The 17,682-nt window shown below is 40.0% G+C and overlaps 1 protein-coding gene across 1 annotated transcript; it reads left to right on the forward strand.

Annotated features, from left to right (window-relative positions):
- Window positions 1-775: 775 nt before the first annotated feature.
- Window positions 776-17,426, forward strand: LOC309391596 (olfactory receptor 8U9-like; the record flags this gene model as incomplete). Its single annotated transcript, XM_081952227.1, has 3 exons — window positions 776-1,570; window positions 13,385-13,753; window positions 16,806-17,426. The coding sequence occupies 3 exons, from the start codon at window positions 776-778 to the stop codon at window positions 17,424-17,426; spliced, it is 1,785 nt and encodes a 594-aa protein (XP_081808353.1).
- Window positions 17,427-17,682: the final 256 nt, after the last annotated feature.

Raw genomic sequence — 17,682 nt, forward strand, 5'->3', positions numbered from 1 at the left:
TTTTAATGTTGTTTTTAGATTTGTTTTTAATTATGGCTTTTATATGATTATATTGTTTTGTTTGAAACTGTAAATGTGATGGGAAATTCAGAAATGTGAAAAATGAATTAATTAATTAATCAAATATAAATAAAAACTTATGCAGTAATGAAGTGCTCAAGACAACGCATAGAACACAGTAGTGAGAAAATGTGCTGTATCCCTGGAAGTGGGGTCCCTATCAAGGCATCGAGGCAAAAGAGGTCCTACCCACCTCTCTCAGTAGTGCATAGACACTGGGAGCCAAGTACACCTGGCATATCCTGGAAATTCTCACTGCAAAACTTACATAACATGTAGCCAGCACAGAAGCTAGAAAAGCTCGGTATTTGGATCTGGATGCCATGTCAAACCAAAGGTTCATTTTATCTGCAATTTATAAAGGTTTTCTCCACTTTTTTCCTACTTTCTGGAGATAAACTATCAGTTTACTTTCTTTGCCCCTTTCCCTGTAGCCTCCGTATGCTGCTGGATGAAATACTACTCTTATATGATACAGATTGTTAGCATTAATGGGACAGATAAAACAAAGTGAGGGAGCCTTTATGTTTGGGAAAAGGTTATGGGTTTCTTGGTCCATATATTTTATTAAAGCACTACCAAAGTAAACCTATGAATGCAAACAAAAATGTAATCATCATACAACAAATACTTAATTATATTTTTGTTTGATTTGATTTTTTTCTCTCTCCAGAGACCTGATTCAATAAAAATGGATCCGCAGAATAACTACACAATGGTAACAGAATTCATTCTACTAGGATTCACTGATGAACCCAACCTGCAGATGGTTCTCTTCTTTCTGTTTCTTGCCATTTATCTTTTCACTGTGACCGGAAGCCTTGGCCTTATTGTACTGATCAGGATTGACTCCCACTTTCACACTCCCATGTACTTTTTCCTCCTCCATTTATCCTTCACTGACCTCTGCTACGTCTCAGTGATTGCCCCCAAGATGCTAGTGAACTTCTTGGTAGATCATAAAAGCATCTCTTACGCAGGCTGTGTTGTTCAGCTCTGGTTGTTCACTGCCTTTGGGACTACTGAGTGCTTTCTTTTGGCTGTAATGGCAATTGACCGATATATGGCTATTTGCAACCCTCTATTGTATCCTGTTTTTATGTCCCAAGAAGTATGCAACTGTTTGGTTGCAGGATCATATGCAGCTGGTGTTGTAAATTCAGTGGTACAGACAGCATGTATATTCAGATTATCCTACTGTAGATGTAACATCCTCAAACATTTCTTCTGTGACATCCCTAAACTCCTTCAGCTTTCCTGCTCTGAGTCCCACCTTTCAGAATCTCTGTCTGTCTTTGCATCAGGAATAGTTGCAATGATCTCTATTTCAGTCATTATCATTTCATATCTCTGCATTTTATCTGCTATCCTGAAGATCAACTCGATGAAGGGAAAACATAAAGCTTTCTCCACCTGTGCTTCTCACCTAACATCAGTGGCTTTACTTTATGGAACTGGGACCTTTACATATATCCATCCCAATCTTAAATCTGGACAGGATGCAGATATGGTAATTTCCATAATGTACACATTAATCATACCCATGTTGAATCCTCTAATCTATAGCTTGAGAAATAAGGAGGTGAAAGAAGCCATTAGCAAAATCACAACCAGCTAACTGATTTATCTTGCCACCAATGACTGATGTTACCCTGAGATAAACTGAATCAGTTGTAACCACTTTCTACAATGGAATGAAGACTTCAGGGATTTTCTTAGGGAAGTCTTCGCTGAGTTTCTTTTTCAACTTTAGCATGCTTCCCATTCCAGACCTTGTCTTGTATCTTTCTTTTTTTAGCAGTAGTTACAGAACATTAATATACTATGGCAATTTATAAAAGAAAGAGCTAACTGTAGAAAAAAGGTATTACATATTTAAAAGTTAGATGAAATTTTCTCTATGCTGAGAATAAAAGAATCCTTTTTCTCCCTATATTAACATAGTTTACAGGCTTCCCCAGTTTGTGCCCTTGAGATATATATGTTAAATGCAATAATGCAATGCCTCCAGCCACTCAATACCCTGCGGGATGAGGACATGACTGAGCATAGTATTTCATTCATTTGCAGTTGTAACTGCAACCCATTGCTTTATTCTGTTGTTATGTCGAAGAACCTGTGCACCATATTAGTGACCATTGTGTATCTCTATGGTTTTGTGAGCTCAGTGGTTCAAACAGCATTAACATTTACACTCTCTTTCTGTTCCTCAAATGTGATTGATCATTTCTACTGCAATGACCCTCCACTGTTATCCTTGTCCTGCTCTGACACACATCCTAAAGAAATCCAGCTTTTAGTCTTGTCTGGTAACGTCATCAGGAAGGCGGGGAATGGGACCACGTGTGCTGGAGCCTGAGGCTGCCTCAGCCTCAAGCACACGTGATCCCATTCCCCGCCTTCCTGTGCGCGCTTTGCTGGCTCACATTCCGCGATCCCCAACAGCAGCTGCTTTTCTGTGCGTCTGGCGTTTAGGACATCTGGCTATCTACCTAAATGCCAGACGCACAGAAAAGCACTGAAAAGCACTTTACCTCCAAGCCACTTCGTCTTGATGACGTCGCTGACGTCACTGCTGGGCGCGGCCGAACGGAGGTAACCAGAGTGGCGCCGAGGGGTCCGGGCAGACGAAACAGTGAGCGAGCGAGCGATGGAGGATCAGGCAGCCTGATCCTCGGTCGCTCGTCTGCCGGACTGCCTCGGCACCACTCTCGCTACCTCCATCCATCCGCGCATGGCAGCTACGACGATGTCATCAAGCCCCTGCCACTTCTGGACGTCTATTGCAGTCACGAGGAGCGCGCAAAGTACAGCAGAGGCAGGAAGGTTATTGGCGCTTCCGAGAACTCTCCTGCCTCTGCAGGTTGCCCAGCTGGCACCGCCCCACACACGCTCCTCCTCCTCCCTCCTCTTCCTCTTATATATATGAAACTCCCTTATGGATATTATTTCATGATGAGAGGTGAGGCTCTGCCTCCCCTGCCTCCAAAGACCGCACGTCCCTGTGACCCCCCCTCTCCACCCCTGTGAATAAACCAGAACACAGGCTTGGCTGTTTGCCACTGTTTAATTACTGAGATAACAAATAATTTGGCTGAGGGCCCAGACAACACAAGTTCAATAGAGCAACCCAGATAATTCAAATGAAGCACCGCAGATAGTCCCAATGAGCAGACATGACTAGAATACATAGATTTTCTTAACTACTAATTCGAACAGTTGTTTCCTGCAAATGTCCCCTCCCAACGCCTCACCTATAAGCTCTTTTGGGAGGGGCCAATCCACAACCACCTGTGCTTAATCATCTTCTGTGAGTCTGCCTACATAGTTGCTGCTTCCGTTTCTCAGCCCTTCTCAATCTAGCATCAGGGACAAACTGCCTTTGATCCTCCCCACTGATCCATGCCTCAGGCACCTCCTGGTGGCCAACCAGCCCCCCTGGTCCCTGCTCTGAGTCTGAACCTTGAACAGGGTCCTCCACATCGTCCAGGGCAGACTCATATGGTTCCTTGCTATCCGAATCCATCAGCAGCTCAACCGGATCCTGCTGGACAACAACATCAACACTGACTCAAAGTTGCACATACACAAACACAAACAGAGAGAAAGATAGGTGTGTGTCGAGAGAAGGACACAGAGGTATAGTTGAGAGAAGGACACAGAGAGAAAAATAGTGGGAGAGAAGGAGATGGCTGGTATATAATAAAGAAATAGGAAAAACAGACTAAAAATGACAATTTACTTTAATTAAACACAGAGGAATTGTACTATGTATGCATCTCTTTAAAAAGAAACAATTCATCATATCCTATGCCAGTGATGGCTAACCTTTTTCTCTTTGCGTGCCAAAAGCAATGCAAATGCGACCCTCCACGCCCAACCCCCTGCACATGCATATGCCCCCCCTTGCACTCCCTCACACATGTGCGTGCAAGACACACACACCCATCCCGTTTTGGGCCTAGTAGGCTTCCCTGCAGCCTCCTAGGACCAAAAGTGGGTTGGGGGGGGCACCGCACTCCCCCATGCCCTGTTTTGGGCCTAATGCTCATGCACACCCAAACTCATCCATACACATGGATATCTAATGTACTGGAGTTCCAAGAAAAGAACACACAAGAGGCCCAACAGCACAAGGATCTTAAATGAGTATAAGAGCCAAGTTTAACATCGCCCCCGAGTCCCTTTGCGGAGAGGGGGCGACTGATAAATCGAAACAAACAAACAAATAAATAAATAAATAACATATGGATTCCAATTAAATCCTTATGAGGTGGCAGCCAAAAAGTGTAAAAAATAGTTTTATTTGTCTTCTTCCCATCTCCCCCTGAATATGAATTGGAATGCATTATACTATTTCTATCCTCAAAAAAAGCCCTTCATTTTAGCACAGTGGTAACTGTAATTACTGCTGATTTATCAGAAATAAAAGAAAAAGAAGAGAAAGAAGAGATGTTTCCACAAATCCATTTATGCTTTTATGCACTGAAGAATAAGCATACTTTTTTGTAAGTCAGCTGCATTGTTCTGCTTATTCCAGATTCAGAAATATCCTGCTGGGTCTTCAGATTTCAGTGACCATAAAAAGACACAGCCATCAGAAAGAAAAAAAGAGAGCCAGACTTAATGCAAAGATTCCACTGAAGGATTTGTCTATACTCCGAATGGGAATCAAACGGGATTATATAACTAGAAGAAATGAAATCCAATCTCTATGGAAGGGTCCACGCAAACCTTGGAAGCTTTGTGATGCTTTCCCATCAGTCAATCAGACACCTTGACTGCAGAAAAGATTGCAACTCCCAGTTTTCTAACATAGCAGGATGGCAAAAGGAAAAAAGCAAGGAAAAAAGGAGACACATAATAGATAAAACTATGTTCACATGAAATAGAGTAAGCATGGGCTTTCATTTCACAGTGCTTTGTAGCAGACTTTTGCATTCCTTTTTCAAGATTATCTCCACACCACTCAAGTGTTCCAGCTCTTAGCAAGAGAAATTAAGGATAATTAAGGAAATCAAGGAATATAGCATGAATGTCCAACCTTTTGGCTTGCCTGGACCTCATTAAGTGAGGAGTGAAGGTCTTGGGCCACATATAAAATATATAATATAGTATCACTAAAAAAAATCACTAAAAAGTGCATAATAATGTTAAAAGTTGTGGGGCCACATTGCTAGCTATCCAGGCCTGGAACGTGGGACTGGAATTTTTATTACTCAGCAATGTGGTCACAAAGCGTGATGTCATGTGACCAGGCTCTCTCGCCTCTTTCTGACTTCGAAGGCATCAATCATGTTAGCCCAGGGGTCTGCAAAGTTGGCTCTTTTAAGACTGGTGGACTTCAAGTTCCAGAATTCTGAGAGTTGAAGTCCACCAGTCTTAAAACAGCCAACTTTGCAGACCCCTGTGTTAGCCCAAAGCCTGGCGCTGGGCCTTGCTCCCCCATTGGTGGAGCCCCCAAGAAGCGAGGAGGGAGAAAAAGAGACAGAGGCCAAGGAGCTTCCCCCCCCCCCCAGCAAAAATCTAGCCAGGGAGCCAGGCAGTAGCAAATTAGCCGATCACGCGGCACGCGCGGAAAGCAAGGTCTGACCAGGTGGGCTGGGCAGTGAAACTCCAGGGCTCTCTGTTCTAATTCCCCGTGAAAACTGTTGCCTCTGAAGCATTTGCTCCAGTGTTTTGAACCTTTAAGCGCCCCTTTTCCTTTTTTCTTTTCGACCCACACTGATTAGGGAGAATCCTGAAGTCAGGCGGCAATGTACTGCGGTAGGAAAGGTTTAGCTGGAGGAGGTTTTGATTGCGATTCCATAGCCGCTCTGTAGTCAATGTCCAGCAAATACATGATGCTATGCGGCAGTTAGAAACTACTGCGTGGCGTATTCCAGGCATGTGCGTGGCCGCGCAGGCATGCACCTTAGAGGGAACAGTGGTAGCACTACCGAAGAAAGATCTGGTTTGCAACTTGGGCTTTCTCCTGGACTCGCAATACCTGCTTGAAGAGCAGGTGGCAGTCACAGCTAGGAGAGCCTTTGCACAACTTTGTCTTGTGCACCAGTTGCAGCCTTTCCTGGATCACTCAGTCATGCAAGCCCTAGTCACCGCACATTTGGACCACTGCAATGCATTCTACATGGGGCTACCCTTGAAGAGCATTCAGAAACTACAGCTGGAGCAGAATGCGGCAATGCAGGCAATTCTTAAGGACCCTAAAGTGGCCCATGTTATATCACTGCTCACAAGCTGCTCTGGTTGCTGGTTTGCTCCTGGGTGCAATTCAATGTGTTAGTTATTACCTTTATCTACATGGCATAGATCTAGGTTACTTGAGGAACCATCTCACTCCAATGGGACTGGCCTGTCCCATTCGCCCAGAGGGAGCATAGTGTGGCAGAGGGGACATACTGCAGATCTTGTCAATCAAGGAATTTCAGCAGGCAGAGTCTAGAAGAAGAGTAATCTCTGCCATGGTTCCTGCCCTTTGGAATATTTTACCTCCTGAGGTGAGATTGGCTCCTACCCTTCTGACTTTCCATAAGAGGCTTATGACCTGGTTCTGCCAGATGGCTTGGGGCCACTGGGGGGGAGCTTCAAACTGTAGCTGGTGAATTAAATTAGAGCCCTAATCCCCCCTCCCCCCCCAGTGCATTCAACTGCCTCCTTCTCCATCTTGTGTCAATGATTTTATTCTGTTTGTGTTGTGATTTTATTGGGTGTATATTTATATTTGATGGTTTAAAAAAAATTATGCTGTAAGATGCCCAGAATCACTTTGAAATAAGATAGGCAGCAAACAAATTTAATACATAAAGGAAATAAATTTCTTAAAGCACACCTTTTCCAAAAATAGTTTAGCTTTCACCATGTGACTTCAGCAATGATTTGATTGATTGATTGATTGATTGATTGATTGATTGATATGGTATGATTTGATTTCTTTATTTGCTCATCCCAGCAAATCACTCTCAACAGCATACATCATAAAACATAGATTTATACAATGTGATATAAACACATTTGCTATATTACCTGACATTTGGACTAGTGATATCAATTGGATGATTGGTATCAGCAGAACTGTGGACTTAATGGCACAATCAAGCCCCACTGCTTTTGCACCTACCAAGCATGTACACAACAAACAGGACTCAGATCACTATATCATACCTGCCTTTTTCCAGACTTTTGATCCAAAACTCCAGAATCACAACATTTTCAAGTGCTATCATAAAGAATTATAGTATGGTAGTTAGATGCATCTAAATGGATCAATATATTTAGACTACTAAATCATAGTTATCAATCGAACACGCAAGCTTTTGACATTTCCAGAACTCTATCAAAATGTATGCTACTAAAAGCAGGACAAATAACAAACCTGGAAGCTTGTCAAAAACTAGGCCAAGGTTGTGGTGATGATGGCTGCAGCTTAAAACAGAAAGCACATAGGAAATTGAAGTCAGAATGCATTAATGAGTAATATTAGCAGATACTGAACACAATAGAAAATAATGCATATACATCAGAGTTATGCTCTCTGAGTTTGGCTGTTTGCTTGCAGACATTTCATTCAGTGGTAGCATTCCCCTGGTTCGGACCAGTTAATCCGAATCAGTAGCGGAAATCACGGGTAGCTCTGCCAGCCCACCCCAGCTCTATGGCATCCCATTTAGGCCCATTTTTTAGCCAAAACCGCATGCGCGGAAGGCTGAGCACATGTGCAGAGGTTGCATGTGCATTCGTGTTCACACACTCACATTTGTGAACCGGTAGGGAAGGTAAGTGAATACCACCTGTGATTTCGTTACCCAACAAAGTAGCATCGTCATAGCACTGATGATGTTACTTAGTTAGGTAGCCAAACATCAGCAAGCAAACAACATTCAGTGAGCATCAAGGAACAACGTTCTTTTTTTATATGTTTTTATTTCCAGTAGATATTCTAGCATCATATTTCCAGAAAATACGATCGTTAATGCTTAAATAATTACAGAATGTTAGAGAAGAATCTTATCTTCATCACCAATAAAATGGCCCAGTCTATTCTGGAATATTTCCTTCACAAACAGAGAACTTATTAAGCTCATGTACTTATTAAGTACATGAAATGGGGCTCTTGTAATCCTACCAAGAATAGTAACAGAAAACAGGCAGTGGTTCTAGCAGCTCCGGGGAAGAATTTTTGACAGTTCCTTATAGTTCAACACCACAATATTTATACCTTTCCCACCGCACTAGCTTCTGCTTCCTCTTCATTGTATTGGCTCATCCAGGATTTGGGATTATGATTTTGTATCTTAGCAACAAACTGTAGGATCTGCTTCTTGGAAGTCCCTTTAAAACCTGCGGTCCCCACCTGAACTCAAACTCAGGAGGATCTGTGTGTGGGAGACATATATATCCCAGATATTTTTGCAACGTTCTGGATATCTAACATTCTGGAACAACCAGCATCTCCCTTCTCAAGCCACAAAGAGTGGTTACATCTCTGGCATAACTTGATATAACCTGATATAAACCTGATTTTTCCCCAGTAAGATGGAGAAAATTATTCAAGGCATGAGCAAGGAAAATATTGGTGAATAGCTTCTGCCTTTTAGGACAGTAAACTAACAGTCTAGAAGTAAAATGAAGACTAGCACTTGGCATAGCATCCTGAAGGCTTTGGAAATGAATATGCCAACAATATAATACCGTTTTTTAAAAAAAATCAGATTGTATCCAGGACTGAACACTTGAACACATGGCCCAATCTAAGACGAGACTAATCAGCCTAGCTAAAAAATTTGCTTGTCAAGAGATGATGACATTTGCAAGAAGCATTAACAATTGTAAGGCAATGGAGACCACATTGTTTCAGAAGAACTGAATGTAGGTGTTCTAAAGGCTATGGGTGTTTAAATCCAGGGTTTTAAAATTCATTCATTAAAAAAAGTTCTTTTCTGAAAGTCCAATTGTGTATAGCCCACATTCTCCTTTTATTTTTCTAATAATAAGCAGACCCAGCGACTAAGCAAAGATGTGCTTGGCACATCTATGCTGGTTTCTAGCATGTACCTGGGCTCTTGTCAGCCCTTCAGAGTAGGCCAGGCCAGGAAACAGAGCAAGGATTTCATATAGGCTACTGTGCTGTGGTAAGATGAAATAAAAGAATCTTGAAAGTCTGCAAAATGATCCTTCTGCCCCTTTTATACCAAACATTATCAACGTGTGGTTGTTTTTTGTTTCTCAGTCATTCTGATTTTCCTTTCCCAGGACTGAGCTATCTTTTGCTTAATGATACTTGCATTCCTTTTTCAAGATTATCTGCACACCACTCGATAGTTCCAGCTCATAGAGTAACAGAAATTAAGGATGCTGTATAGCAGGGGTGTCCAACCTTTTGGCTTGCCTGGGACGCATTGAGTGAAGCGGAATTGTCTTAGGCCACATATAAAATACGTAATATAATGTCACTTTAAAAAAATCACTAAAAACATATAATAACATTAAAAGTTGTGGAGGCACATTATTAGCTCTCCAGGCCTGCAGGCCATGGATTGGACAAGCCATGGCCTGCAGGCCTGGATAGGATTTGGTCTTTTCCAAATGATTTAGCTTTCAGCTGTTGTCCATCTTCCTGCACTTTATCTGCCCTTCTTCATTAATTAGGCCACTGCCCTTCTAGGCAGAGCAGGTCTGTCGTATAAGAGAAGCCTTTACTTGGTATACACATTGTTGTGTATTGAAGCGTTCCTAACTTTGTCTAGCCTGCTACTTTCTTGTGAACTCTCCTGCCATAGACTTGCATTGGCCTCTCCTGATTGGCCAAGACGCACCAGCCAGCCGGCGGGAGAATCCAGCCACCTGATTGGACTATTGCCTGACAGTTCGACTATAAAAGAGCTGTCAGCTGTCATTTGCTTCGCTGTTTGCCTTACTGAGTTTGCCGTACTTCTGAGCTGTTGACTTTGTGTTAATAAAGGTTGTGTTAGCTTCAACCTGCCTTGCCTCAGTCCCTGTCTGCCTCGTTCTCCCTACAAAACACACATCTACTCAGAAATAAATCCAGTAGTGATTGCTCCTAGTTAAAACAGGATTGCAGATTTACTTATCGTTCTTTGCAGACCAGACATTTTGTGATTGCTGATTTCATGCACTGTAATATGCACATGATACACATAATGTCTGTACACATAATGTCTGTTTTTGTTTTTTGTTTGTTTAGTTATTTAATCAATATAAATAGCGGCTCAGTTCACAGTTCTGACCCTGGGAGATGTACATTGAGGTAAAAATGGAAAACAGATAATAACCAATCAAATAAAACAAGGAAAAATGCCACGAAACCAAGGCCATACCACAAACATAATCTCAACCATTATATTACACATAGGTTCATTCAACATTCTTCTATATAGCCAAATTTCAAGGCTTTGCAAAAAGCTAACAGGGTGTATCCACATCTTGAGAGACGAGTGACTAAAAAGGCATAAATCTGAGGCAGGGATGGAAGGAATTGTACCTGCTTTCCAAGCTTTTGTGGAACAGGCAGAAATGATCAGAGATAAGTGGTCCTGCAAATAACCCAAATAACGTGGCTTGGAAATCATGACTAATGTCATGACATTACATGTGAACCAGTCACTATTGCTTGATCAAGAACCCAGGGCTAAAACAAGCCATGTTTTAGTGGGATATATGAAACCATCTCACACTTGCTGTCAAAAAGTAATATCCTATACATTCTTTGGCCATCTGGATCTTGTATGCAAACTATATCTAGACAATTCGCGCTAACTTTTCAAAAGATAGACAATTTTGTTGTCTAATATGTGCTTTGCCAATGGGACTTATTATAATCCATGAAAGACACTGCCTGTGCCCCCAGGGTATCTTAGATTTTCTACAAGTAAAGTATGCTGATACCATTTTGAAATGTTGCATGCAATGAGACTATATCAATCTATTCGTTGGGGATGGAAAACTGTAGACAGACCCTTTGTCTATCCTGTGCCTGCCATTTTTGTGCAATCCTTTCGTAAGTTGAATAATATTTTTAACAAATAAACATTTCATTACAAAGGGAAAAAGGAAAAAGTTTAAATTTAGAGATTAACGTAAGATGTGTACAAGCAAGAAATATATACAATTGTTTAAAACTATATTTGTTGAGCAATTTTGTTGGTGTGTGTGTGTGTGTATGAGGTTGTACCATGGTCAACTTTCTCTAGTACAGTATGTTCGTGTCTATCAATAAGGGTACAAGCTTTACTTATAGTGGAGGTATTAAATCTATCTTAAGTCTATCATGTGTAGTTAAACTCTGATAAAAAGATTAGGGTTATAATTTCATCTGCAAAGTGATTTAGGGGGATATTCAAGAGAAAAAAGAGATGGATGGCCACTTGCTACAATATACTTCTCTTAAAGATCTCATTTGTCTGACAGCTTTAATTGAATGGAAAATTCCATCATCTGAAACCTTCAAAACACAATCTTCTTCTCTTCGGTGAAAGGCATTAATACTCAATTCATCTACGATGACAACATAGAAATGACTGGAACCTAAATTTTGTGTCATGAATGACTTCACTGCAGAAATAATGGACTAATTGTCATACTCCAAGATTCAACTTTTTTAACTATGTCAAAACTGTTACTAGACTGAACTTAGAAAACACTGATATAACATTGCAAAATAACCACTGGCAAAAAAAATGGGTAATATTTTATTTACCTAAAAACAGCTTTTAATCAGTATAAAGGCTATAAAACAAGCAGTGTTGATTAAGCTTTAATTGGTGTAGGATTTTGTACTGGTAAAAAGATAGCCAAAAGAAGATAAAAATGATGGTAATTAAGAAAAATGGGGTTGTTTTTTTTCATCCATTCTGTTAGGACAAAAGAACAAGACAAACTTCTTTAGTTGAGCTTCCATAAACAATACTTCATCCTACCTTCTTCTTTATTTAATTGACTAAGAATGTATTTTCCCTTCTGGTCCTATATTCTAAAACAGAGAATGATTGTGCCTCAGGTCCAATTAAATGATAATTGAATGCATTTGTTTTGGATGTAAATATAAACCCAATCGAATTGAAGTCTTGGTTTTTAAAAAAGTTCAGTGTCTGACCCCAGCCAATAACATTGCACTCTGCAGAACAAAAGGGTATAGCTTCATGAATGTGATGAACAAGGACAGTGATTAACCTGGGGGGAGGGGGGCTGTTACTTTGCTTAGTGAAAACTGGACCCTTGTCAAGGGCAGAATGACAAAAAAAATCTCCTCTATTCCTCCATTTATTTAATCTTTTCTCTTTCAAGCCCCTCACTGCACATCTTGGTCCTTGAAGTATTGAGTAGAGAGATGGGACTTATGAATGGATAGATTCACACATTTTCAGTGGAGATGGAAGAGTTTGGAATCTTGGTGGTATGGAACATCTTGTCCCCAGAGGCAAGACAGGTCCCCACTCTCCTAGGCTTTCTGAAAACCATCAAGACCTGACTCTACCAACTTGTTTGGAGGTATTTCAATCCTGAAGGTAATGGGTGGATTGAAGAGTCTCCTTCTCCCTTTTAACATTGCAATTGTCCTTTTTTAAAACTCTCTTTTAATGTTGTTTTTAGATTTGTTTTTAATTATGGCTTTTATATGATTATATTGTTTTGTTTGAAACTGTAAATGTGATGGGAAATTCAGAAATTTGAAAAATTAATTAATTAATTAATCAAATATAAACAAAAACTTATGCAGTAATGAAGTGCTCAAGACAACACATAGAACACAGTAGTGAGAAAATGTGCTGTATCCCTGGAAGTGGGGTCCCTATCAAAGCATTGAGGCAAAAGAGGTCCTACCCACCTCTCTCAGTAGTGTGTAGACACTAGGAGCCAAGTACACCTGGCATATCCTGGAAATTCTCACTGCAAAACTTACATAACATGTAGCCAGCACAGAAGCTAGAAAAGCTCGGTATTTGGATCTGGATGCCATGTCAAACCAAAGGTTCATTTTATCTGCAATTTATAAAGGTTTTCTCCACTTTTTTCCTACTTTCTGGACCTAAACTATCAGTTTACTTTCTTTGCCCCTTTCCCTGTAGCCTCCGTATGCTGCTGGATGAAATACTACTCTTATATGATACGGATTGTTAGCATTAATGGGACAGATAAAACAAAACGAGGGAGCCTTTATGTTTGGGAAAAGGTTATGGGTTTCTTGGTCCATATATTTTATTAAAGCACTACAAAAGTAAACCTATGAATGCAAACAAAAATGTAATCATCATACAACAAATACTTAATTATATTTTTGTTTGATTTGATTTTTTTCTCTCTCCAGAGACCTGATTCAATAAAAATGGATCCGCAGAATAACTACACAATGGTAACAGAATTCATTCTACTAGGATTCACTGATGAACCCAACCTGCAGATGGTTCTCTTCTTTCTGTTTCTTGCCATTTATCTTTTCACTGTGACCGGAAGCCTCGGCCTTATTGTGCTGATCAGGATTGACTCCCACTTTCACACTCCCATGTACTTTTTCCTCCTCCATTTATCCTTCACTGACCTCTGCTACGTCTCAGTGATTGCCCCCAAGATGCTAGTGAACTTCTTGGTAGATCATAAAAGCATCTCTTACGCAGGCTGTGTTGTTCAGCTCTGGTTGTTCACTGTCTTTGTGACTACTGAGTGCTTTCTTTTGGCTGTAATGGCAATTGACCGATATATGGCTATTTGCAACCCTCTCTTGTATCCTGTTTTTATGTCCCAAGAAGTATGCAACTGTTTGGTTGCAGGATCATATGCAGCTGGTGTTGTAAATTCAGTGGTACAGACAGCATGTATATTCAGATTATCCTACTGTAGATGTAACATCCTCAAACATTTCTTCTGTGACATCCCTAAACTCCTTCAGCTTTCCTGCTCTGAGTCCCACCTTTCAGAATCTCTGTCTGTCTTTGCATCAGGAATAGTTGCAATGACCTCTATTTCAGTCATTATCATTTCATATCTCTGCATTTTATCTGCTATCCTGAAGATCAACTCGATGAAGGGAAAACGTAAAGCTTTCTCCACCTGTGCTTCTCACCTAACATCAGTGGCTTTACTTTATGGAACTGGGACCTTTACATATATCCATCCCAATCTTAAATCTGGACAGGGTACAGATATGGTAATTTCCATAATGTACACATTAATCATACCCATGTTGAATCCTCTAATCTATAGCTTGAGAAATAAGGAGGTGAAAGAAGCCATTATCAAAATCACAACCAGCTAACTGATTTATCTTGCCACCAATGACTGATGTTACCCTGAGATAAACTGAATCGGTTGTAACCACTTTCTACAATGGAATGAAGACTTCAGGGATTTTCTTAGGGAAGTCTTCACTGAGTTTCTTTTTCAACTTTATCATGCTTCCCATTCCAGATCTTGTCTTGTGTCTTTCTTTTTTTAACAGTAGTTACAGAACATTAATATACTATGGCAATTTATAAAAGAAAGAGCTAACTGTAGAAAAAAGGTATTACATATTTAAAAGTTAGATGAAATTTTCTCTATGCTGAGAATAAAAGAATGCTTTTTCTCCCTATATTAACATAGTTTATCAGTCTTCCCCAGTTTGTGCCCTTGAGATATATATGTTAAATGCAATAATGCAATGCCTCCAGCCACTCAATACCCTGCGGGATGAGGACCTGACTGAGCATAGTATTTCATGGATCTGGGAAAACCTGGTGTCTAATAAAATAAAGTCTCACATAAGTTTACCTGAAGGTTAGCCCTCATACTCCAAAATAGCTTGGTCACCCATATCATTCACTTTAGAATAGGGGAGACATACATCAGCTGCAATTATTTCTGAAAGAAAATCAGCTTTAGTCATCCATTTTGCCATTTTTCAGTTAAGAATTTATTCCTCTTACCTTTAGTTCTCATACCTCTGAGAACTTCATTCTTGATGCTTTGATTTCTGAAAACCAAAATGTTTTCAATGATGATGGGAGGGTTTGACTTCTAACAAGATAATCCCTGCAGTTTTCTTGGCAAGGTTTTCCAGAAGTGACTTGCCATGTTTTCTTCCTAGGGCTGAGAGAGAGAGGCTGGTCAAAGGTCATCAAGCTGACTTTCTGGGACATGGGACTAAGAAGTCATGGTCTCCTGGTTTCGAGACTGGTGACTTAATCACTATGCCAAACTGGCTCTCTTAATTGTGGAAATACCCTTTGGCTTTACTGAAATGATAGACATAATGACTGTGTTTAAAATCTCACATAGGGAAGCTGTAATTTAATTTCTGAATAAAAGGATGCTCAATGTTTTGGCATCTCAAAGATGGAGTGCTAATTTGGTGATGGGCTCCCAATGGAATAACAGAGAGGGTGAAAAAGATTAAGTACCGCTTACTTAAATGGTCACCTCCAATAGTTATTTTTCCACCAAGGAAGCATCTATCAAGGTCTAGACTCTTTCGACAGCAACAAGGACAAATAGGAAATTCCAAGAGAGCTGAGAAAAATAACCTGATGCCCAGTGTAGTTTAATTGCTGAGTTTCATCAGTCTTGAGGATTCAAAAGATTACACCCATGAGATGTAACCGCAGTATATTATTGGGCTGTGCATTATTACACTACATCATTTCAGTTGGAACTTCCACTGCTTAAGACAGGTAAGTCTCGCTAAGATATGTGTATCAGCCAGTGATTGGTGGAAAATGAAATCATGACTATTCTAACTTGTAAGAAGCAACACATCTGCACTGTTTATTCATTTTCCCAAAGTATCAAATGTATTTAAGAGAATTTCAATAGCTGAAGGCAGAACATCTGTTTAATGATTTTATTATAAAACAAACTTTGGTAATAGAAAAGTATAGAGCCTGGATAATCTAACAGTAGCCATAATAGTCATAAAACTGATGGTACCTTGTGTAATTTTACATTTACAAACTCTGGAGCAAGGGGAGGATTGAGAAGATGTGTTTGCCACATCAGCATTGTTCCTGATTCCTTTTCTTTCTAATTGCTACAATATACAGTATACTTTTCTAAAATACATGTCCTTTTTTTTTTCTTCCAATGAACTTTGCTCGAGAGAACTGTATTCAGTTTGGTATAAATTTTCAACTGATCAATAATAAAGATTAATACTGGATTATTGGGTCATTTCACAGTTACTGAACATGCACAATCCTGAATGTAAACTTAAATGTTTAAAAATATAAAGTAGAATTTGGAATTTGTTCTGTTTTAATTTAGTGCATTTATGATAATTTATGTGAGAACCATAATTTAATAAAGTTAAATAACTATATGTTTATCTTCTTTTTTCCAGTTTGTTTTGGGTTGTTCTTTTTCCCTTCTTTCTCTGACAGGTTTTTTTTTTAAATTGAAAAACACTATAAATGAATGAGAAAAATGAAAGCCAAGTAACCCAGTTCATCTTCTCAGGACTCACAGATTATCCACAATTGCAAGTAGTTCTGTTTGCCCTGTTCTTGATTGTTTACATCATCACATTGAGTGCAAATCTAGGGATGATCCTATTGATCAAACTTGATCCCCAGCTGAATACTCCAATGTACTTCTTTCTCAGCCATTTGTCTTTCTTGGATGCTGGCTATTCTTCCACTGTTACTCCTAAAGCAATGGCAGGTTTTTTTGCCAAAAAGAAAAGCATTTCCTTGACTGGATGTGCTATTCAATTTTATATGTTTGATGGTTTGGTGATGACAGAATTGTTCTTACTGTCCATCATGGCTTACGACCGATATGTAGCCATCTGCAACCCATTGCTTTATTCTGTTGTTATGTCGAAGAAGCTGTGCACCATATTAGTGACCATTGTGTATCTCTATGGTTTTGTGAGCTCAGTGGTTCAAACAGCATTAACTTTTACACTCTCTTTCTGTTCCTCAAATGTGATTGATCATTTCTACTGCAATGACCCTCCACTGTTAGCCTTGTCCTGCTCTGACACGCGTCCTAAAGAAATCCAGCTTTTAGTCTTGTCTGGTATTAATTTAAGTAGTTCTCTTTTGACAATCGTTGTCTCTTATGTCTACATTCTGTGCACCATCTTTGGAAAACACTCTTCTGGGAGTAGACACAGAGCTTTCTCCACCTGTGCCTCCCACCTGACTGCTGTCATCATATTCTATGGCACCCTCTTCTTCATGTACCTGAAACCAAGCTCCACTCACTCTCTCAGTTATGACAAGGTGGTATCCGTTTTTTATGCTGTTGTTATCCCCATGCTGAACCCCCTTATCTATAGCCTGAGAAACAAAGAAGTGAAGGAAGCCTTGAAAAAGGTGATGGGGAGGAAATGTTTTTTTATAGTGAGACGCCTTGCAAACAATGCTTGGTCTTGACGTGTCCAATAGTGGGCACATGGGCCGAATATTCATGAGAAAAATAAACTGCAAGAAAGCTCTAGAATTTTCTAGTCAATTTCAAATGCAATGTACTCATTCTTCACAACAAAGGCAATATGGCCTCAATTATTTCATTCCGTGATTGGCTGTGAAAAATTTCCTTAACACCCCACGTTCTATGCAAATTTGCCACAGTTCAGAAACCATTGTTGCATCACGAAATAAAAAGTCTAACGTCAGAGGCACAGAGAGA

The sequence above is a fragment of the Natrix helvetica genome (genome assembly GCF_964273705.1).
Source record: "Natrix helvetica genome assembly, chromosome: 1".
In the NCBI taxonomy this organism is placed as follows: Eukaryota; Metazoa; Chordata; class Lepidosauria; order Squamata; family Natricidae; genus Natrix; species Natrix helvetica.